The sequence below is a fragment of the Zeus faber genome (assembly GCF_960531495.2).
Source record: "Zeus faber genome assembly, chromosome: 5".
NCBI lineage: Eukaryota > Metazoa > Chordata > Actinopteri > Zeiformes > Zeidae > Zeus > Zeus faber.
Genome location: NC_137192.1, coordinates 35,970,407 through 35,992,829, shown reverse-complemented (window position 1 = coordinate 35,992,829; position 22,423 = coordinate 35,970,407). Strand labels below are relative to the sequence as shown.

The 22,423-nt window shown below is 46.1% G+C and overlaps 2 protein-coding genes across 2 annotated transcripts; both read right to left on the bottom strand.

Annotated features, from left to right (window-relative positions):
* Nucleotides 1-3,228: 3,228 nt before the first annotated feature.
* On the bottom strand, nt 3,229-14,876 carry tma7 (translation machinery associated 7 homolog). The gene is made up of 5 exons (XM_080000933.1): nt 14,840-14,876; nt 9,080-9,208; nt 7,230-7,285; nt 5,862-5,949; nt 3,229-3,418 (listed from the first exon to the last, which is right to left on the bottom strand). Exons 2-5 carry the CDS (start codon nt 9,093-9,095, stop codon nt 3,384-3,386), a joined length of 195 nt encoding a protein of 64 aa, XP_079857059.1. The 5' UTR covers nt 9,096-9,208; nt 14,840-14,876; the 3' UTR covers nt 3,229-3,383.
* Nucleotides 14,877-15,728: 852 nt separating this feature from the next.
* On the bottom strand, nt 15,729-21,683 carry dnase1l4.1 (deoxyribonuclease 1 like 4, tandem duplicate 1; the record flags this gene model as incomplete). The annotated part of the gene is made up of 9 exons (XM_080000929.1): nt 15,729-16,197; nt 17,364-17,436; nt 18,150-18,246; nt 18,928-19,085; nt 19,256-19,368; nt 19,651-19,763; nt 19,847-19,933; nt 20,282-20,370; nt 21,603-21,683. 9 exons carry the CDS (start codon nt 21,681-21,683, stop codon nt 16,055-16,057), a joined length of 954 nt encoding a protein of 317 aa, XP_079857055.1. The 3' UTR covers nt 15,729-16,054.
* Nucleotides 21,684-22,423: the final 740 nt, after the last annotated feature.

Sequence of the window (22,423 nt, the reverse complement as noted above, 5' to 3'; positions counted from 1 at the left end):
CCAACACCTCCCTACACCCTCCAACACCGCCCTACACCCTCCAACACCTCCCTACACCCTCCTACACTTTCCTACACCTTCCTACACTTTCCTACACCCTCCCACACCCCCCTACACCCTCCAACACCTCCCTACACCCTCCAACACTTTCCTACACCATCCTACACCTCACTACACCCTCCAACACCTCCCTACACCCTCCTACACCTCCCTACACCCTCCTACACCTCCCTACACCCTCCTACACCTCTCTACACCCTCCCACAACCTCTTACACCCCCACACCTCCCTACACTCTTCTACAGCCTCCTACACCCTCCGGACCAACACAAGGCAGTGTCAGGAAGCTCAATTCCACCCAAACAGACATTTCAGCATCTCAGTAACCATGGTGACCAAACATCAAAAAACCATGACCATGTACAGACTCAGGGAACAGTCTGGTCGTGGAACAGGGCCGCCACCGCCAGACCTGGCAACCCAGAGAGGTCTAGAGAGAAAAAGCAGAATGCTCAATACATGGAGCCTGATGGAGGAGGAGGCGGAAGAGGAGGTGGGACACGTTCTTCACCCTTTTGTCCTTTTCTGTTGTTTTCACTGTTGAGTGTTGTTATGATTTGGAAATGAAAGCAGAACGTTTGTCAGCAAAAAACATTTGAATTGAAAGAGAGAGAGGGAGGGAGGGACGAGGGAGGGAGGAGGGAGGTCAGGGTTAGTGTGGTGAACTGGCGTTAAGACAGAATGTATATTTAGTACTGAGATGACTGGAAGAGGGGGGGGGGCTAAGAAAGAGTAAAATGACCAGAGGAGAGCAGAGCAGGAGGGAGTTTGTGAGACAAACTGATCTTTTTCTTCTCACTGTCTCTCTCTCTGTCTGTGAGTAAACACAGATGTTGGGCGTCGCCATATTTGGAAACACACACACACATACAGGCTTTCTGGGAATCAAACCTTCACGCCACTAACGCTGCCGCTGCAAATAATTACTGGTTCACTGTGTCACCGCTGGTTCCAGTCAGGTCAGGTTCCCCTGAAGGAAGGACCCCAGGACCCCAGGACCCCGGAAGGGGCGTGCAGGAGCCAAGACGCCAGCTGGTGGAGGGATGGAGAACTGCAGAGAGAGTTCCTGGTCCAGCTCCTCTCCTCCTCCTCCTCCTCCCTCGTTAGGTATAAGTGACCAAGCAGCCGCTCAGTCACTGTTCTTTCCTCTTTTGTTTGTCTAGACGTTAGAAGGAACTGGACAAAGCATGAAGTGTTTTCTATCATATTGTTATATTAATAACTTCATATTTTAGCTGACGGGTTGGTTTGAAATGTCTGAGGGTGAGTCAGGGGGTGAGTCAGGGGGTGAGTCAGGGGGTCCTGGGTGCAGGATGTCCCAAAAGAAGCCTCGCTGTCGCCCCCTCTTGGCCGATTGGTCAATGTGACCAGAGACCGAGTTCTGAGGGAAAAAAGCAAAATTAATTCATATGAATGTATTATTATTGTAATTATCATCATTATTATTATTGTAATTATTATTATTATAACTATCATTATTATTATTATTATAACTATCATTATTATTATTGTAATTATCATTATTATTGTTCTTATTATTATTATAACTATCATTATTATTATTGTAATTATCATTATTATTATTATTATAACTATCATTACTATTATTGTTATTATTATTGTTGTTACAATTAATATTATTATAGCTATTATTACTTGCATGTTCTCCCTCCGCTCACATGGGGTTTCCTCCACGTAACATCAGTAAGGACCCCCACCCAAAAACATGGGGTTTCCTCCACGTAACATCAGTAAGGACCCCCACCCAAAAACATGGGGTTTCCTCCACGTAACATCAGTAAGGACCCCCACCTAAAACTTCTAATCTAGTACATTACATTAAACTAGTTAAGTGAATTAATCTAGTACAGTAAAGTAATGTAGTACCGTAAAGTAATCTAGTACACTAAATTATTCTAGTACAATAAAGTAATTAGTAAAGTAATGTAGTACACTAAATTTACCCAGTACACTCATTTAATCTAGTACATTAAATTAATATCGCAGAGTAATCAAGTCATCTAGTACACTAAATTAATCTAGTACACTAACTTAATCTAGTACAGTAATCTAGTAAAGTAATCTACTACACAAAATTAATCTAGTACAGTAATCTTGTAATCAAGTATACAGAATTAATCTAGTACACTAATTTCAATAAATACACTAAATCAATCTAGTACACTAATTTAATCTAGAACATTAAATCAATCTAGTACACAAAATTAATCTAGTACATTAATTTGATCTAGTACATTAAAGTAATCTATTTAAGTATTTAAGTAATCTAGTACACAAACGTCATCAAGTTCAGATGTAGGTGGATTCAACTAATTGTCACAGAGTACAAGTACTGAGGCAACAAAATGCATTTCTCTGCATTTTACATCCTAGTAACTGATGTACCTAGGAGCAGTGGGCTGCCATACGACGGCTAGTACACTAAATTAATCTAGTACACTAAATTAATCTAATACAATTAAGTAATCTAGTACACTAAATTAATTTGGTACTGTAAAGTCACCTCGTTAAGTAATGAGGTACACTTAATTCAACTAGTACAGTAAATTAATATAGTACGGTATAGTAGTCTAGTACACTATAGTATTCCAGGGGTCCCACCAGGCCAGTGTCCAGCGGGGCGTGGCACCGTGTTGTTCATGTTCTTGACGTCTCAAGATGGACGAGCAGCACGACGGGTAAGATGGCAGCCACCCACTGCAGCCCCACCCTCATACCCACGCACCCACGCTCGACCCCACCCGTCCCGCTAACCCTGGAGCGTGTGGTGTACGTACGGAGGTTGGGTTCTGTCGCTGGGGGACGGGCCGGGCAGGGGCCACGCGGACCCCGCCCTGAGCACACGGCCGGGCTTGTGGATTCTGATTGGTCCATAGCAGAAACCCAGTTATTTCTGAATAATGATGCGTCTGCTGATAATGACGGTTGCCGGGGCAACCACTCCTCCTGGTTTCACACCTCCTACATGCTACTGCTAATGCTAACGCGAGCTAGTGACGCTACATAGAAACTACAAGGGAAGTCTCATGTTCAATTTAACATTATTAACATAATATTTTATTCAGTCATAATAAGCAGGATCATAATAATAATGACTTCCTTCAGAGGTATTTTAAATTAAATCTACACGAAAATAAATAAATCACAATAATTACAAAAACCTTTATTGACATCTGCCTCTTTACAGTAACAAGTGAACAGAAGTACCGCTCAGGCGTTCGCCTTCCAGAGCCGGGGATTGTGGGAGATGGGGCGGGGCTTAAACAAGCAGCCTGCGTGTGGACCAATGAGAGAGCAGCATTCTACTTCTTTCCAGATTTCTTGATTCCGCCGCCCGCTGCACCAAGAGAGAAAGTTACAAACAGAACCACCAGCAGCATTTTACTCAGTGGCTATAGTACAATAGTGTATATAGTAGTACACTACATATTGTGGTATAGTGTATATAGTAGTACAGTACATATTGTAGCATAGTAGTATAGTGAATATAGTAGTAGTAAAGTACATATGGAGTATAGTGTACATAGTATATATTGTAGTATAGTGTATACAGTAGTGTATAGTATTAGCGTACGTATAGTGTATATAGTATTATGTACATATTGTAGTATAGTGTATATAGTAGTATGGTGTATAATATTATAGTACATATTGTAGTACAGTATATATAGTAGTGTATAGTTTTATAGTACATATTGTAGTATAGCGTATATAGTAGTACAGTACACATTGTACTAAAGTGTATATAATATTAGAGTACATATTGTAGTATGGAGTATATAGTAGTATAGTGTATATACACTGCTCAAAAAGATAGGGGGAACACAACCATAACAATGTAACTCCAAGTCAGTCACACTTGTGGGATCTCAAGCTTCCAGTTAGGAAGCAACACTGATTGTGAATCCATTGAAGCTGCTGCTGTGTAAATGGAACAGACAACAGGTGGAAATGAGAGGTGATGAGCAACACAACCCTATGAAGGAATGGTGCTGCAGGTGGTGACCACAGACCATTTCCCCGTCCTCATCTTTTCTGGCTGATTTTTGGTGACTTTTGCATGTTGCCAGTGCCCTCACCACTAGAGGCAGCATGAGGTGGTGTCTGCAACCCATAGAAGCTGCTCAGGCAGTGCAGCTCATCCAGGAAAGCACATCAATGCGCGCTGTGGCAAGAAGGTTTGCCGTGTCTCCCAGCACAGTGTCAAGAGCATGGAGGAGATACCAGCAGACAGGCCAGTACACCAGGAGACGTGGAGGGGCCGTTGGAGGACAAAAATCCAGCAGCAGGACCGCTATCTGCTTCTTTGTCCAAGGAGGAACAGGAGGAGCACTGCTAGAGCCCTACAAGATTACCTCCAGGCCACTAATGTGCATGTTTCTACTCAAACTGTCAGAAACAGACTCCGTGAGGGAGGTATGAGGGCCCGACGACCACAAGTGGGGCCTGAGCTCACAGCCCAACACCGTGCAACCCGATTGGCATTAGCCAGAGAACACCAGGACTGGCAGATTGGCCATTGGCCCCCTGTGCTCTTCGGGGATGAAAGCAGGTTCACACTGAGCACGTGACAGATGTGACAGTCTGGAGACGCCGTGGAGAAGGTTCTGCTGCCTGCAACATCCTCCATGACCAGTTTGGCGGTGGGTCAGTGATGCTCTGGGGAGGCATATCCTTGGAGGGCCACACAGACCTCCATGTGCTAGCCAGAGTTACCCTGACTGCCATTAGGTATCGGGATGAGATCCTCAGACCCATTGTTAGACCATATGCTGGTGCAGTGGGCCCTGGGTTCCTGCTGATGCATGATGATGCTCGGCCTCATGTGGCTGGAGTGCGTCAGCGGTTCCTGCACGACGAAGGCATTGATGCTATGGACAGACCTGCCTGTTCCCTAGACCGGAATCCCATCCAGCACCTCTGGGATGTCGTGTCTCGTTCCATCCAGCGACGCCACGTTGCACCACACTGTCCAGGAGTTGAGTGATGCCCTGATCCAGGTCTGTGAGGAGATCCCTCAGGAGAACATCCTTCGTCTCATCAGGAGCATGCCCAGACGTTGTAGGGAGTGCATACAGGCACGTGGAGGCCACACACACACACACACACACACTACTGAGCCTCATTTTCAATTGTCTGTCTGAATTTCCACAGAAGGTGGATCAGCCTGTGATCTGATTTTTCCTCTTTTATTTTGGGTATGATTCTGAATCCAGACCTCCATGGGTTAATGATTTTGATTTCCATTGATCATTCTTATGTTATTTTGTTCTCAACGCATTCCACTATGTAACGAATAAAGGTTTTCAACTGAAATGTCATTCATGGAGATCTAGGATGTGTTGTTTAAGTGTTCCCTTTATTTTTTTAAGCAGTGTAGTATATATTGACTAATATATAGTATTAATAACATGTTAGGATGTTATTTTCTGCAGCTTTACATCGTAGGTGCCCACATATTTTATATACTTGACGTTATTATTTGATGGGCCAGATATTCATGTGTATATATATATATATGTCCATCTCTTAAAAAACATGTTATAAGCCCGTGTGTAGTGTCACTTGGTGATGTTTTTGTTTGTTAGGGAGGACGTTTTCCTCTTTTATAATCATGTGTTTAAACCTTGTGTATTGATCTTTTAAATATGCAGAGTGTGCCCCTCGTGTCTCCATCTGCACCACACCGCGTCAGGAAACACCCTTGATATGGGTTCTTGTGCTGAGACGCAAAAAGACATACAAAGGCAGCAGAAGAGAGCGGGCGGGGCAGTTCTTACTCAGAGGTCCTTTTCCTGATGCTTTGACCTTCAGGGCGTCCAAGGCCTTCTGGTCATCCTTCTGCTTCTGCTTGAACGCAACGTCATCCTACACACACACACACACACACACAGTTGACTGGGTTGCCAGGTGCATCCTGCATTATTAGGATTTCAGTTATTTAATACTATAGATAAAACTATATAATATCACTGAACACATTAAACACAGCAGCATGTTTATTACTACGCCTTCGGCTCACCGCTGCTATGCACCGTCTGTCCTGCAGCTCCACCCGCGCTGCTACTTATTTATCATCACTATCAACAGGTTTGTGTGCAAACTGATTCCATGTGAATGGTTGTTTCACCGTCCATCCACTCTGCTCCTGAGATGGAACCACAACTACAACCACACCCTCCAAACGTCCGTGCACCTGCGACATCTTCATTTATTGTTGAATTTGGCGTAGAATTAATTTTAAATCCAACACTTAATGTTTTTGATATAAAAACAGGATTAAAAAAAAGTTTTTCTCCACGAGGAAACATCATCATAACCTCCATCTAAAATACAAACATTGCTTTTGGGGCTCCCCATCGCTGGTGAGCGCATCGTCAGTAGCGTCGATGGCTCCCTCTCTGTGGGCCCCTAGGGAGGGCCCCCTAGGCGGCCCCTATATCGCCTGTAGGAAGGGCGGGCCCCGCGTGCACCTGCTCAGCTGGCACATAAAAACAAGCGCACTACTTCTAAATTGTGACTTTGCTTTCAGATAAAACAGCACATTGTCATAACCGTAAACTCTATTATCAAAGAATTTATCAGTAAAATAATTAGTATGAAAAAAAGATAAATGTGTGGTGTTGCGTGTTTTTCCTAAATGTTGTGCTCACACTCGTGTCTGGATCCCTGCACATGTTTATAATTTAACTTTGACAAGAAAACAGCGTTTTCAAATGTACCAGCATCAGTGTGGACACGGCCTCTATCTCCAAGATTCGAGAGGTTTATTTTTCCACATACATATACATACTTTCATGCATGTACATACTTTCATACATATGCAGTGAAACGTCTTTGCAACGCACACCGAGATTATGAACAATAGTTACTAAACCGAACATAATAGATAACATAATTCTGACCTAGCAACTAACTGATTCCTAAAAGATAATGCAGTTAGTGAATAGAATATAAATAAAATAAAAATAAAACAAGACACAAAAAGATAATACAAAGTGTACAAAATAGAACGGCATTCCTGACACCGGAGTGGAAATACTGTAGTGTGACGAAAATATTGCGATACTATTCTATATTGACCCAGCCCCACATCCCATGATTTCAAACAATAATCTGCATACTAAACAGCATGTTCAGAGTCTTACATCATCCACATCCTTGTTCTGCTTCTTGGGAGCCTTCAGTGGCTTCTTCTTTCCTCCTGAAGTCAGACACACACACTGGGTTAGCAAACAGGCTAAAGCACCGAGCTGGTTCTTCAAGGCTGCTTTATAGTTCTGTGTTGAACACACGTAGACCGCCCAAACCCCGGACAACAGTGTCCAGTCTGTTTTTGCCCGGATGGGAAAAAATATAAAATAAAAACCCAGAACGGACATGTCAAGCCACCAATTGCGTGAATACGGCGTGACGTAGAAACCCCCCACGCAGCTACGGCGGCTATTCGACGCAGACCTACGAAGCAGCCTTTACTGAACTAGAGCGGTTATACTGAGTAAATGTACCCGGGTAGAGCGGACATGTGGACTCCCTGTTAGGGTCAGCAGGGTAACGGTATGAATTATTTCACAGTGATCAGCCCAGATCAGCCCTGGCTGCAGTTGACCATTTTAACACTTTGATTGTCTTTGTCAGATATGACCTGAAATGAGGTTTTTATCGTCACTAAAAGGCAGGTTAACGCACTGGTCAGGGACAGTCATGAACAACAATGCAGAATTTAGACATCTTGGCCTTTTTGTTTCTAAGCACTTTGCCCCCCAATTTGATGCTGCAACACAAACCCGGTGCATTATATATTCAATAAAACCTGTCTTGTTATTCAAAACAAATTAAATTATTCATATGACTGCTGATGCGAGTTATGTCTGTCATCATGTCAAGGCCACTGGTCATAATGAATGTTATCGTGCCAACCCCAACCCTCATGTGAAAGACAAAACTTTACATGTGTAACATACTAAATACATGCCAGCACATTAGAAAAAAGCATGCACATTATGAGCATCATGGCCAGTTCCATTTATAATTTGTGCATATTGTGTGCTTAGTAATGCAAAACGAGCGGTTTAATATCAGGGGAAACCAGTGCTATGTGGAGAGAAACCCTGAAATATCTGGACAAGTTTGTAATGATAGTCAATTCAAGATTCAAGATTTTTTATTTGTCACATACATATACATACTTCCATACATATATGCAGTGAAATGTAATAAATGACATTAATGATGTCATTATGACAATGACAATTATCATTGTCATATGACAATGACATTATCATTTAAAATAGTCAATGTTCGAGGAGGTTTAAGGTGCAGTGTGTACATTTAGTGGCGGGTAGCGGTGAGGTCAAAACCAACAAAAAAACCCTCCTGATGGCGGTGGAATATGGCGGGACAAGACACCGGCCCAACGAACACACACAGGCCTTCTCTAGAGCAGGTGTTTGGTTTGTCCGTTCTTGGCCATCGCAGAAGAAACATTGCGGTGCAACATGGCGGCCTCCGTCAAGCGTACCCGCTCCCTATGTAGATAAAAACGTCCTATTCTAAGGTAACAAAAACAACGGTTATATTTTCACGCAATATACACTAAAATCAATCTTACGAAAACTATATATAATTTCTGCCAAATCCGTTACGTATATTATACACACTGCACCCTTTAAATACGCACCGTCCATTTCTATCCAAAACGGTATTCGTTGGTTAAACATTGAGACATAGCACAGGGTTAGAGCCACATCTGCAGGTGGTTAGCAGGCTAACAGGCTAGCAGGGAGGAGGCTAGCGGTCCGCATCTGCAGCCACGCGTTGAGCTAACAGGGTTAGCACGAAGCCCGGTCTGGGGGAACACACGGGGGTGTGTGGGGTCTCTGATCCGATTACCACTCACGAAAGCCGTCGAAGTGTTAGGTTAAACAGATGTAAAGAGGCGCCCCGCTGACCGTGCTAGCAGCTAGCAGGCTAACACGTCCGAGCGGGCGGAGCTCACCTTCCCTCCCGGACATGATGGAGCTTCGTTCTGGAGGCTTCGAGCGGGACGCTGCGGGTGTCGGGGCCGCTTGACGCGCTGTGTAAGAACCCCGAGTCACCGGAAGTAGGAAGCCCGTTCGGCGCCTGTCTGTAAATACAGCCGCAGTTTTCATCCCACACAAAAATAGATAAATAATCATTATGCTATGTTTCTAATGAAATATGATGTAATATATGTTTGTAGACAATCAAATAAAACAATACAAACATATTTCTATTACGAAATAAAAAAATAAAAAAACAGACCGAACCACCGGAAGTAGGGTGCCCGTTCGGCGCCTGGCTGTAAATACAGCTTTGATCACGTTGTCAATGTTGCATCAAAACACGAGAGGTGAAAAAAACGCAAATACCAGAGAAATAGACTTAATTTTTTTAATTTCCCGTCTTGCTTTGTGAACATTTGACAACTGTAAAAAGTAAACAGCTTCTCCGAGTGCTGCTACCTTGTTGTGGTGGAGAGGCTTGCGTGCCTCCGTGACTCAGAAGGCTATACCGGAGGGGGTTCATACCCTCAGTAGGTTCAACCAAGCCGGGCAGGTTTTTTGAGTAGAGGCCGGACGAAAAGCAGCACCTGGTCCTCCAGGTTGGGGGTTGGGCGTGGGGCTAACAACCTCACCCCGTAAAACACTTCCTGTTACAGAAACGCCAACAAGAGACCAAGACATCAACACCTTGGCCCAGGGAAGAGAGGGGTCTTCGATGAGAAGGTTTATGGGGTGAAAGCCAGAAGTCTCTGGAAGCGACGAGGCCGACCACCCTTCTTTCGACCAGGGCTGCCCACATCGGATCGTGGAACGTGAGAACCATGTACGAAACAGGGAAGACATTCCAAGTAGCAGCAGCGATGAGGAACTATAATCTCACGGTTCTAGGTATAAGTGAGACAAGATGGACACAGTCCGGACAGAAACGACTGCCCACAGGAGAGATGCTGCTGTACTCCGGACATGAAGAGGACAACGCCCCCCACACCCAAGGAGTAGCACTGATGTTATCTAAAACCGCCCAAAGAGCGCACACTGGATGGGAAGCCCATGGTCCAAGAATCATCACCGCATCCTTCCGAACCAAGAAAAAGAAGATCAACATGAACATCATACAGTGTTATGCCCCTACCAACGATGCCGAGGAATCAGGAAAAGACCAGTTCTACAATAGATTGCAGTCCATCATATAAACGCACTCGGAGAGAAACATCACAATCCTGATGGGAGACCTTAACGCAAAGGTCGGAAGGGACAACACGGGATACGAGGATATCATGGGAAAACATGGACTGGGGGTCATGAATGAAAACGGAGAGAGGCTGGCGGACCTGTGCTCTATGAACAGCCTGGTCATAGGGGGCACCGTTTTTCCCCATAAGAACATCCACAAGGCCACCTGGGTATCGCCAGACCACTCCACTGAGAACCAGATCGATCATGTCTGTATTAGTAGGAAATTCAGGAGGTCCATGCAGAATGTTAGAGCACAGAGAGGAGCAGATGTAGCCTCAGACCACCACCTAGTTGTAGCCAGCCTGAAGCTTAAACTGAGAAAGAACTGGATGTCAGCACATACAACAAGGCACAGGTACAATACAGCTTTTTTAAGAGACACCAGCAAACAGGAAGAGTTCAGTGTAACACTCAGCTATAAGTACCAAGTCCTACAAGAGCTGCTGGAAGAGGACGAGTGCACTATGGAGAACAGATGGAAGGAGATAAAGGAGGCGGTTACATCTACCTGCCAAGAAGTGCTTGGCCCCAAGAAGAAACAACACAAGGAGTGGATCTCAGGGGACAGCCTGCAAAAGATCCAAGAGCGGAAGGAGAAGGCGGCAGTGAACACCAGCCGAACAAGAGCAGAGAAAGCCAAGGCACAAGAAAGGTACGAAGAGGGGAACAAGCTAGTGAAGAAGAGCATCAGAGCCGACAAACGAAAGTACATGGACAGCCTTGCAACGGAAGCAGGGCAAGCGGCAAGAGAGGGAAATATGAGGGAGCTGTACAGCATCACCAAGAAGCTGTCAGGAAAGCACAGCAAGCCAGAACGACCGGTGAAGGACAAAGAGGGAAGACCGATAAAGGGAGATGATTTACAGAAGAACAGATGGAAGGAGTATTTTGAAGAACTGCTAAACAGGCCAGCACCACAGAACCCACCAGACATCACACAGGCTGACACAGAACTACCCATAGCCTGCAACGCACCAACCATGGAAGAGATTAGAAAAGCCATCAAGCAGCTGAGGAACGGAAAGTCTGCAGGACCAGACAACATCCCTGCAGAGGCACTGAAGTCAGATATCGAAACCACTGTGAAGATGCTCCACCCACTCTTCATGAAGATCTGGGAGGAAGAAGAAGTCCCAGGAGACTGGAAAGAGGGATACCTCACCAAGATTCCAAAGAAAGGCGACCTCAGTAACTGCGGAAATTGTAGAGCAGTCCATAGAGTGGAACTCACCCCTGTATGTCAACTTTGTGGACTATGAGAAAGCCTTCGACAGCTTAGACAGAGAGACCCTCTGGAAGCTCCTCCGCCACTACGGAGTGCCAACCAAGATCGTGTCCATCATCAGGAACTCTTATGAGGGATTGACATGTAAGGTCATCCACGGAGGACAGCTAACAGATGCATTCCAAGTGAGGACTGGTATCAGACAAGGCTGTCTGCTCTCGCCCTTTCTCTTCTTGCTAGCGATCGACTGGTTAATGAAGATCTCTACCGCACAGAAAAGGAACGGCATTCAGTGGACTCCTTGGACGCAAATGGATGACTTGGACTACGCCGATGACCTGGCGCTACTGTCACACACCCAACACCAGATGCAGGAGAAGACCAACAACGTGGCATCCACCTCAGCACAAGTGGGACTCATCATCCACAAGGGAAAGACCAAGATCCTCAAGATCAATGCAGCCAACACTGACGCAATCATGCTGGAGGGGGAGGCACTGGAAGAAATTGAATCCTTCACCTACCTTGGCAGTGTCATTGATAAGGAAGGTGGCACAGATGCAGACGTGAAATCACGAATCAGGAAAGCACGCGCAGCATTCGTGCAACTACGGAACATTTGGAACTCCAAAGAACTGACCACCAACACCAAAGTCAGATTCTTCAACACCAACGTCAAGGCAGTCCTCCTATACGGAGCAGAAACATGGAGAACTACAGCTGCTACCACCAAGAAAGTACAGGTCTTCATTAACAGCTGCCTAGGGAAGATCCTCCACATTCGATGGCCAGACACCATCAGTAACACTGAACTCTGGGGAAGAACAAACCAGCTGCCCGCGGAAGAAGAAATTAAGAAGCGCCGATGGCGCTGGATAGGCCACACCCTGCGAAAGCCCACAAATTCCATCATAAGACAAGCCCTTAAATGGAACCCACAGGGAAAGCGGAAAAGGGGTCGCCCAAGAAACACCTGGCGCAGAGACCTGGAGGCAGACACCAAGACCATGAAGATGACCTGGACCCAACTGGAGAAGACAGCCCAAGATAGAGATGCCTGGAGATCGCTTGTTGACGGCCTATGCCCCAGAAGGGGTAGCAGGTAGCAAAAAGTAAACAAACATAACATTTTGTCCTTTCTTAATATTAGTTGCCACGACCACAGTGGTTTATCATAAATAACAACAGACGGGTGTGGTCCGGCTTTGTGGGTGGGGCCGCGGCGGGCGGCTGGCATCTTGCCCTTCACACTCCCGCCCCGACGTGCTTCTCGTCTGTCCTGAAATTTTGATACCACTCATATTAACTTAGAACACATACACTCGCACATAAACGTTACTCTGAACAACACTCTACCGGAGCCGGGTCTGCGGGACAGGAGGGTGCGAGTGATTCGGGTTCGACTTGCTTGGAGGACTCGCACCCCCGCGCCCCGCAGTTTAAACTGCCGTGCCTGTTGCTGTGCCCGGCGGGGCTGCGGGGAGCTCCCCTGGGTGCTTTACAGGCCCCCATGGGCGCTGCTTCTCGTGGGTGTGGGTCGGGGTGCGGGAGGCAGCCGTCGGCCTTGCTACCGCTGCGGGGCTTCTGTGGGGCGGGTGCCCACAGTGGTGGAGGGCCCACATATCTGGTTGTCTGCGGGCGTCGACGGGGGCTGTCATCCGGGTGTCCTGCGCTGAGCACACTCAGCTACATGGATGGGCACTCGGGGCTTGTGGCGGGGTGGGGCATCAAGCCAGTTGCAGTAAGGCCAGCCTCAACTTTGTGGGGGCGTTGGTGGGCGTGGGGGCCCCGCTGGTTCACCTGCAAGGCGGACAGTTCTGGCAGGGTGTCGGTCTGTTGACGCGGGCTCCTGGGGTGCAGGGTCTCCTCCCACTCCCTGGGACTGGGTTATGCTCTTCGGGGCCGGGCGTGGCTGTTGCTCTGCGGGCTCTCAACTTCTCTGGGTGCAGTGGGGTCGTCTGTGGCTGCAGGGCGGGGTGCTCGGGGCTTTCCTGCGGTCGTGGAGTGTCCGTACGGCTGCAGGACTCAGGGGTGGATGCAGGGCCTTTTCTGCTGCTTGGAGGCTACGACGTAATACCAACCTTATACAGCAGAACCAACTGGGACAAGTCCTGTACACACACACACACACACACACACACACACACACACACACACACACCACCAGCACCTGCCTTGAACACACCCCGAACACCCTCCTGGTTGCATCCCTCTCCTTTTCTCCCTCATTTACTGCCACAACTATGACAGGAAGAGGTCACGTGACCAGTTGCTGTTCTAGTTTTCCTTGACCTTATGTCCTGTGACATATCTCCGATTTCTATGTTTATATTTTTCCATGTACATGTTGTTGTTTGTTCCTATGTTGATGTTTTTCCATGTACATGTTGTTGTTTGGTTCTATGTTTATGTTTTTCCATGTAAATGTTGTTTGTTTCTATGTTTATGTTTTTCCATGTACATGTTGTTTGGTTCTATGTTTGTTTTTCCATGTACATGTTGTTGTTTGTTTCTATGTTTATGTTTTTCCATGTACATGTTTTTTGGTTCTATCTTTGTTTTTCCATGTACATGTTGTTGTTTGTTTCTATGTTTATGTTTTTCCATGTAAATGTTGTTGTTTGTTTCTATGTTCGTGTTTTTCCATGTACATGTTGTTGTTTGTTTCTATGTTTATGTTTTTCCATGTAAATGTTGTTGTTTGTTTCTATGTTTATGTTTTTCCATGTAAATGTTGTTTGTTTCTATGTTTTTCCATGTAAATGTTGTTGTTTGTTTCTATGTTTATGTTTTTCCATGTAAATGTTGTTTGTTTCTATGTTTTTCCATTTAAATGTTGTTGTTTGGTTCTATGTTTATGTTTTTCCATGTAATTGTTGTTTGTTTCTATGTTTTTCCATGTAAATGTTGTTGTTTGGTTCTATGTTTATGCCTTTGTGACACGAGTAAGTCAGCACCCGCTCCTCCAGGTTGGGGGTTGGGCGTGGGGTTAACAACCTCACCCCGTAAAAAAAAGCATGTTACGGAAACGACGAGAAGAAGCCATTATGGTAAGAAGCAAATGGTGGGGGCTCATCGCCCAATGTTCCATAAGGAATGGGAGGAACTAACTAACTAACTAACTAACGTTTTTCCATGTAAATGTTGTTGTTTGGTTTTATGTTTATGTTTTTCCATGTAAATGTTGTTGTTTGGTTCTATGTTTATGTTTTTCCATGTACATGTTGTTGTTTGTTTCTATGTTAATGTTTTCCCATGTACATGTACATACCTCCCGCGGGGCACACAGGAAGGGAGGAGGCCGCAATATGTTCTTCCCCAGATCCCGACAGCACAGATCCAACGCAGAATCACGGATACGAAGCAACGGCTCCCTATGGTAAATGACGGGAAGAGCAGGCCCGAACAGAACCACAGCAAACAGGAAGGGAGCAGCAGCTGCAGCCAAGGTGACATGAGGCACCGTCACGTCACTACGAGTGCACTGAAGACCTTATTTCCCGGGAAATATGTAAAATGTCTTGCTTGAGGACACTTCAACACACGGAGGCTGAAACTCCTCGTGTTCTTCAGTAAAAGTTAATCCCACTCTAGAGCTGATGCCTTGCTCAAGGGAGCAGGGCAGGGCTGCATGGGGAAGCCCACATGAGCATCCAAGCTCCACACACAGAGACTGACAGCAAGCGGGTTTGAACCCAGAACCCTCTGTCTGCGAGGCAAGGCAGTAACCACTGAGCCGTAACAACGCTTCGAGCTGTGTTTCCACATATTTAGGGTTAGAAATGGAACTAGAGCGTTCTCCCTCACATTGTGAGGGATCGGATCTTGTCTCATGATGCCAAGACATCGAGGCCAAACCCAGATGAGAGATGACAATATTTCATGGAAGACCTTCATCTTCATATTGTCTCATATTCTGGATATTTAGGACAAGTGAGTTTTTTTGAAAATGTTCTTTATTACATAACATAATTACTACATGAACAACTGTCACAGAAAATAAACTTCTGGAAAATGGATAACATGTCAGGACATTGAAGGATCTAAAATAAGATACTAAACTAAATGAGGTAGGTAAGACTTAATGTAAGAAATATCGTGTAACTCAGACTTTTCACTCAGCGATCACAAGACTTGTGGCTTCTCGTCGATTTCGAGATTCAAGATTAAAGAGGTTTATTCGTCACATACATTTGTCACATACTGTGAAATAACTGTCTGATAACATGTATTTAATATGTTAGAACTATGTAATAACTGTGAAATAAACAACATTTAAAGTCAGTAGAAAGAGCCCCATCAGTATAACGGTTGCGGTTTCCATCTTACGCATGACGTGGTGTTCTACGTTGCTGACGTCAAATCCCTGGAGTGTGGAGCTCCACTGTGGAAACCAACTGGGCAGAGTTGGGTGGTGGTGGCTGGGTGCCGGGCAGGGTGTGGTGGAGTGACTTCTCCTTCTCCTGTGCCTCCTGTTTCTGCTCCTTCAGCTCTTGGCGGCTCCCCCTTGGACGGACTCATGGTCCAGCTTGGACATCTTCAGACGCAGCATCTGGATCTCCAGGCTGAGCTTCTCCCTTTCCAGCAGCAGGTTCCCTCTCTTCAGCTCCACCAGGTCCCCAAACATGTCTATAGGGAGGGAGGTGGTTTTATTATTATTATTATTATTATTATTATTATTATTATTATTATTATTATTATCATCATCATCATCATCATCATCATTATTATCATGATCATTATCATTATCATTATTACTATATCGTTATTATTATTATTATTATTATTATTATTATTATTATTATTATCATCATCATCATCATTATTATCATGATCATGATCATTATCATTATTACTATATCGTTAGGGTTAGGGTTATTATTATTATTATTATTATTATTATTATTATTATTATCATTGTTATTATTATTGTTATAATAATAATTGCTATTGTTAGGGCGAAAATTCTCTGAATTTTGAAATTATCTGGAACACCAACTTCTGCATAACACACAAACACGGTTTTCGTCTTGTTTGAACCTCATTGTCACAAACATTATGTTTGTTTCATCCAAATTGATCCACATATGGAGCAGAAATTTGTGAAAAAACAACCAAATTTAGATAACTTTAGATAGCATTTCACGCCAAAATATGTCCAACCCAACTACAACTATTACTACTATTGTTGGCTGCTGCTATTATTATTATTATTATTATTATTATTATTATTATTATGTTTACTATTATTATTATTATTATTATTATTATTATTATTATTATTATTATTATTATTATGTTTACTATTATTATTATTATTATTATTATTATTATTATTATTATTATTATGTTTACTATTATTATTATCATTATTATCATTATTATTATTTATTATTATTTATTATTTTCATTATTATTATTATTTATTATTATTATTATTATTATTATTATTATTATTATTATTATATATTTTTACTATAATTATTAATTTGATCTTTTCAGTTTTGATATTTCACTTTATATTTTAAAAACAAAATTAATTAAGCAAGTGTAAAATTATTTCAATCTGCACAGAACTGTAATGTTAGTGTTGTGCATTATATCTAATTTATCACACTGTCCCATACAAGTGGTGGCATTCCCATCACAATAGCATAGATGTTATAATATTGAATAAAAAAAATTCTAAATTCCAGAAATTTGTCAAATATTGAAATCCTGTTCATTAAAAGATCATCCATAATGTTATATTATATTAAATATGAGCTATCGGTGTAAACGAGTGCAGCTTGTACCGTCCTGGTCGCTCTGCTGCGTCAGAGCCCGCAGCTCCACCTCCACGGGGTAGTGGTCGCTCACCTTCAAGGCCTGGAAACAGAGAGCCGCCAGGGAGAAAATCAAGGAGAATCAAGGATTTTTCAGGAAAATCCATTTTAACCCGCTTTGATGGACTGTACGATTCTTCATTTTTTTTTTAAATTATTTTCAATATTATGGTTGAAAAACCATCAATTTTATTTTTGTTTTTGGTTCCTGCACAAAATATTCAGTTACTGGGGCCCAATAAAGAAAGGTGAATTACTGAAGGATTTGTTCTTTCAAAGTTTCAAAATCCTGCCAGAAACAGTGTAAAGTCCAACCTGCATCCTCTTCATCTGTGTTGTTCTCAGACACGAGATCAACCCAAATGTTTTGCCATTCATCTCACTTCAGTCCTAAATATACGTATATTACATTACATTACATTTAGCAGAGGCTTTTATCCAAAGCGACTTTCAATTATTCAAACACCGACGGACGCAGCCATCAGGAGCAATGAAGTGTTAAGTGTCTTGCTCAAGGACACTACAGCATGCTAGCAGGAGGAGCCTGGGATCCAACCAGCAACCTTTAGATGACTAGACCACCAGCTCTACCTCCTGAGATACCATCCCCTTACCCCGTATATTCCAAGAGCCTGTCTCGTCGTTATGAATGGTTGTGATCGGGGTGTGATTTTGGTCTTTGTATTTATATCTTTATATCAATATTGAATTGAAATTGAAATAAATTTCAATTGGGAGAACTTGTAAAGCTCAGACCTGGTGCTGTTCCAGTCCGTACGCCGTCTGGAAGTTAAAGGCTTTGGCAGAATGAGGAACCACAGCGTCCACCATGTCCTGTCCATAGACCACTATACTGGGGGGGAGAGAAGGGGAGCGAACATATAAATACAGGAATGAGGAAGGAAATAATGGTGATCCGCTAGTGGACGCCAAGCATCAATGACTTCTAAGACCAACCATCCACTCGGCAAAATCTGACCACACCCCCAGGATCTGACCACGCCCCCAGGATCTGACCACACCCCCCAGGATCTGACCACACCCCCAGGATCTGACCACGCCCCGTATGATCGGACCACGCCCACCTGGACAGGACCACGCCCATCCCTTTAGATTTGTTTATAATTAGATTTGTTTACTGTTAAACTCTGAAATGTGATGCATGAGCACTTTGTAACTTCCTTCTTTATTTCTGGCAAAGCCTGATAAAGACTGTGAGCGACCAGCGTCACCGTCCCTCCCGTTCCTTGGCTTGTTTGCTGTGTGCAGCTTCATGAAGCTTCCTCTGTTCAATCAAAGTCACCGCTCCCTGCAGAAAAAGCCCTCCGTTCCACGCCACGCGCCTCCACGCCCTCCTGCTCCGCCTGCGTTGCTGCACTCCCTCCACCTCCCCTGCATCCACCCGTTGGGTGACGTGGGATGTCGTGGTGAGGAGCAGGACCGACCTTCCCAGCATCAGCTTTTCAGAGTGCACCAAATGTTGAGACACGCTGAGTGCTGCACCGGCCCGTGTGGGGCGGTGCGTGTGTGTTACCGGTCGTAGGTGTGGCTGTTCCCAGTGTTGGCCGTGGTGTCCACGTCGTCCTGGATCAGCCAGTGGAAGTTCTTGTCGCTACGGATACGGATGTTCTTCATGTCCCTCTTGGAGACGTACGCACCGTCGGCGTTGAAGTCGCCCAGGATCATGACGTTCTAGAATGTGAGGAATACCCAGAATCACTTTGTGATTCTGAACCCAAGAACATGCTACAACCTTCTAGAACCCAGAAACATTCTACACAGAGCCCCGACCTTCTAGGTCCCAGGAACTAAAGTCCTGAGCTTCTAGATCCCAGGTGGTGTCGGTGTGTTGTGGATCTTACATCGGTCTTCCACTTCCTCCTCACGTGCAGGAAGACCTCGTACAGTTCGTCCAGTTCATTCTCAGAGTCTTCGGGTTTGGTGTGGACCGGGATCAGGACCAGGTCCTTCAGGACTGGAGCCCCGTGGACGAACCCCCACCCCCCCGCCACACACACACACACACACACACACACACACACACACACACACACATACACACACACATACACACACACACACACACACACACATACACACACACACACACACACACACACACACATACACACACACACACACACACACACACACACACAGAATGACAAACAAATGGTTAAGATGAAATACCTGATTTATGTAATAATCAATATGACAGACAGACAGGCAGGCAGATAGACAGACAGACAGGTTGTACCAGTATTGAGACATCTGAAGCGCAGGATGTACGGATCTCGGGCAAAAACGTCCTCGTTCTGTGTTTCCAGGTCGTCAAACTGGTACGAACTGACCAGGTCCACCAGGTCGTCCCTGCACACACACACACACACACAGTATAAACACAGGACCCCTGCGGGTCCCCGGACCTGGTGTTGAGCCCCAGCGGGTCGTACCTGTACAGGAACATGAACTGCTCCTTGTAGCGCGTTCTGCCGAGCCGCGAGCTGAGCTTCAGACTGTAGTGGTGCTTCCTGTTGGCTCTGGAGAAACAGACAGGTGGACAGAGAGCGAGACAGGCAGACGGGGTCAGAGAGACAGGGGATCCATGAAGGAGATAGACAGATGGTCAGAGAGAGAGAGATGGTCAAAGAGAAAGACAAACCGACAGGCGGTCAGGGAAACAGACACAGAGGCGGTCAGAGAGAGAGACAGACAGGCGGTCAGGGAAACAGACACAGAGGCGGTCAGAGAGAGAGACAGACAGGCGGTCAGAGAAACAGACACAGAGGCGGTCAGAGAGAGAGACAGACAGGCGGTCAGAGAAACAGACACAGAGGCGGTCAGAGAGAGAGACAGACAGGTGGTCAGAGAGACAGTATTGTACATACGTGTTGAGTGCGTTCGTCAACGTCTGCACCGACACGCCGCTGATGTCCACCACCTCAAGGATCACTATGATGTCATAACGCGACACGATCTGATGGATGGATGGGTGGAGGGATGGATGGAGGGATGGAGGGATGGATGGAGGGATGGATGGAGGGAGGGATGGATGGAGGGATGGAGGGATGGAGGGATGGAGGGATGGAGGGATGGATGGAGGGATGGAGGGATGGATGGAGGGATGGATGGAGGGAGGGATGGATGGAGGGATGGAGGGAGGGATGGAGGGAGGGATGGAGGGATGGATGGAGGGATGGAGGGATGGAGGGATGGAGGGATGGATGGAGGGATGGAGGGAGGGATGGATGGAGGGATGGAGGGATGGAGGGAGGGATGGAGGGAGGGATGGAGGGATGGAGGGATGGATGGAGGGATGGAGGGATGGATGGAGGGATGGAGGGATGGAGGGATGGATGGAGGGATGGAGGGATGGATGGAGGGAGGGATGGATGGAGGGATGGAGGGAGGGATGGATGGAGGGATGGAGGGAGGGATGGATGGAGGGATGGAGGGATGGATGGAGGGATGGAGGGATGGAGGGATGGATGGAGGGATGGAGGGATGGATGGAGGGAGGGATGGATGGAGGGATGGAGGGAGGGATGGATGGAGGGATGGAGGGATGGATGGATGGAGGGTTAGAAAGATATCAACATAAATATGAAAATCAACAACAAAGAAGATTCAAAATGAACTAGAAAATCTGTTATTACTCAATAAACGAATTATGTATCTGCATTCAAATCTCCCTTCCTGTCTCTCTCTCTCTCTCCCTCCCTGTCTCTCTCTCCCTCCCTCCCTCCCTGTCTCTCTCCCTCCCTCTCTCCCTGTCTCTCTCCCTGTCTCTCTCCCTCCCTCCCTCCCTCCCTGTCTCTCTCTCCCTCCCTCCCTCCCTGTCTCTCTCTCTCTCCATCCCTCCCTCCCTGTCTCTCTCCCTCCCTCTCTCCCTGTCTCTCTCCCTCCCTCCCTCCCTCCCTGTCTCTCTCTCTCTCCCTCCCTCCCTGTCTCTCTCTCTCTCCCTCCCTTCCTCCCTGTCTCTCTCTCTCCCTCCCTCCCTCCCTCCCTGTCTCTCTCTCCCTCCCTCCCTCCCGGTCTCTCTCCATCCCTCCCTCCCTCCCTCCCTCCCTGTCTCTCTCTCCCTCCCTCCCTCCCTGTCTCTCTCCATCCCTCCCTCCCTCCCTCCCTGTTTCTCTCTCTCTCTCCCTCCCTCTCTGTCTGTCTCTCTCCCACCCTCCCTGGTTTCCATGGTAACAGGGCGCGGTCCCACCTGGACCAGTGTTCTCAGAACGTCTGGATCCGACACTTTTCTGGTTCCAAACTTCTGGATGTTGAACGATGCCACTTTCATGTCTGAGAGGGAGGGGTGGGGGTGGGGGTGGGGGTGGGTTAGAAACAGTAACGACACTATTGACAGCTACGTCTCCATGTAGGACTCTCCATTGGACGTCCTCTGTACAAAGTGCCTTGTGCAGCAGCTTCCCAGAGGACCCCTCCAGGTTGGGGGTCAGAGTCATCTGCGGGAAGGGATCCTCCGGGTTCGGCTCCTCCGCCCTTTCGCCGTACTCCTTCAGCGGGACCGGCTCCTCCTCCGTGAGTCTCTTCCTCCGCGTCTTGAGCACCAGGTGTACGATCCTGGTGGACCTCACCCCCAGCCGCTCCGCCATGGCCTCGCCGTCCTGCAGATCGCTCTCCGCCGCTGCCACCACCTGCCTCAGGGTGGGTGGATGGATGGATGGATGAATGGATGGATGGATGGATGGGTGGATGGATGTGTGGATGGGTGGATGGATGGATGGGTGGATGGCTCGTCCTTCCTCCTCATCTCGACACGGCGCTGATCACTGGAATGTGATTGGTCACTGATCCCATCGTAACGTGATCAATATGTGAAAGGGCGTGGTCTCTGTGGAAAGCTACGTCAGCACTCAAACAGCGTTTAAAGCACCAATCATCTGCATTCCTCTCATGGGGGGGAGGGGGCAAACAGGGCGGAGTCATGTCCTCCGTTTTAGGAAAAGGAAAAAGGAGTCAGAGAAGGAGAGACACCGATATTTGCTGTATTGTCTTTATTTTGTCCATTTTTATCTC

Coding starts and splice junctions, on each gene's coding strand:
- tma7 (XM_080000933.1), bottom strand. Junction 5,950..7,229: donor AGAACAAGGATGTGGATGAT/GTAAGACTCTGA, acceptor GTGTGTGTGTAG/GATGACGTTGCGTTCAAGCA. Junction 3,419..5,861: donor ATCAGGAAAAGGACCTCTGA/GTAAGAACTGCC, acceptor CTCTTGGTGCAG/CGGGCGGCGGAATCAAGAAA.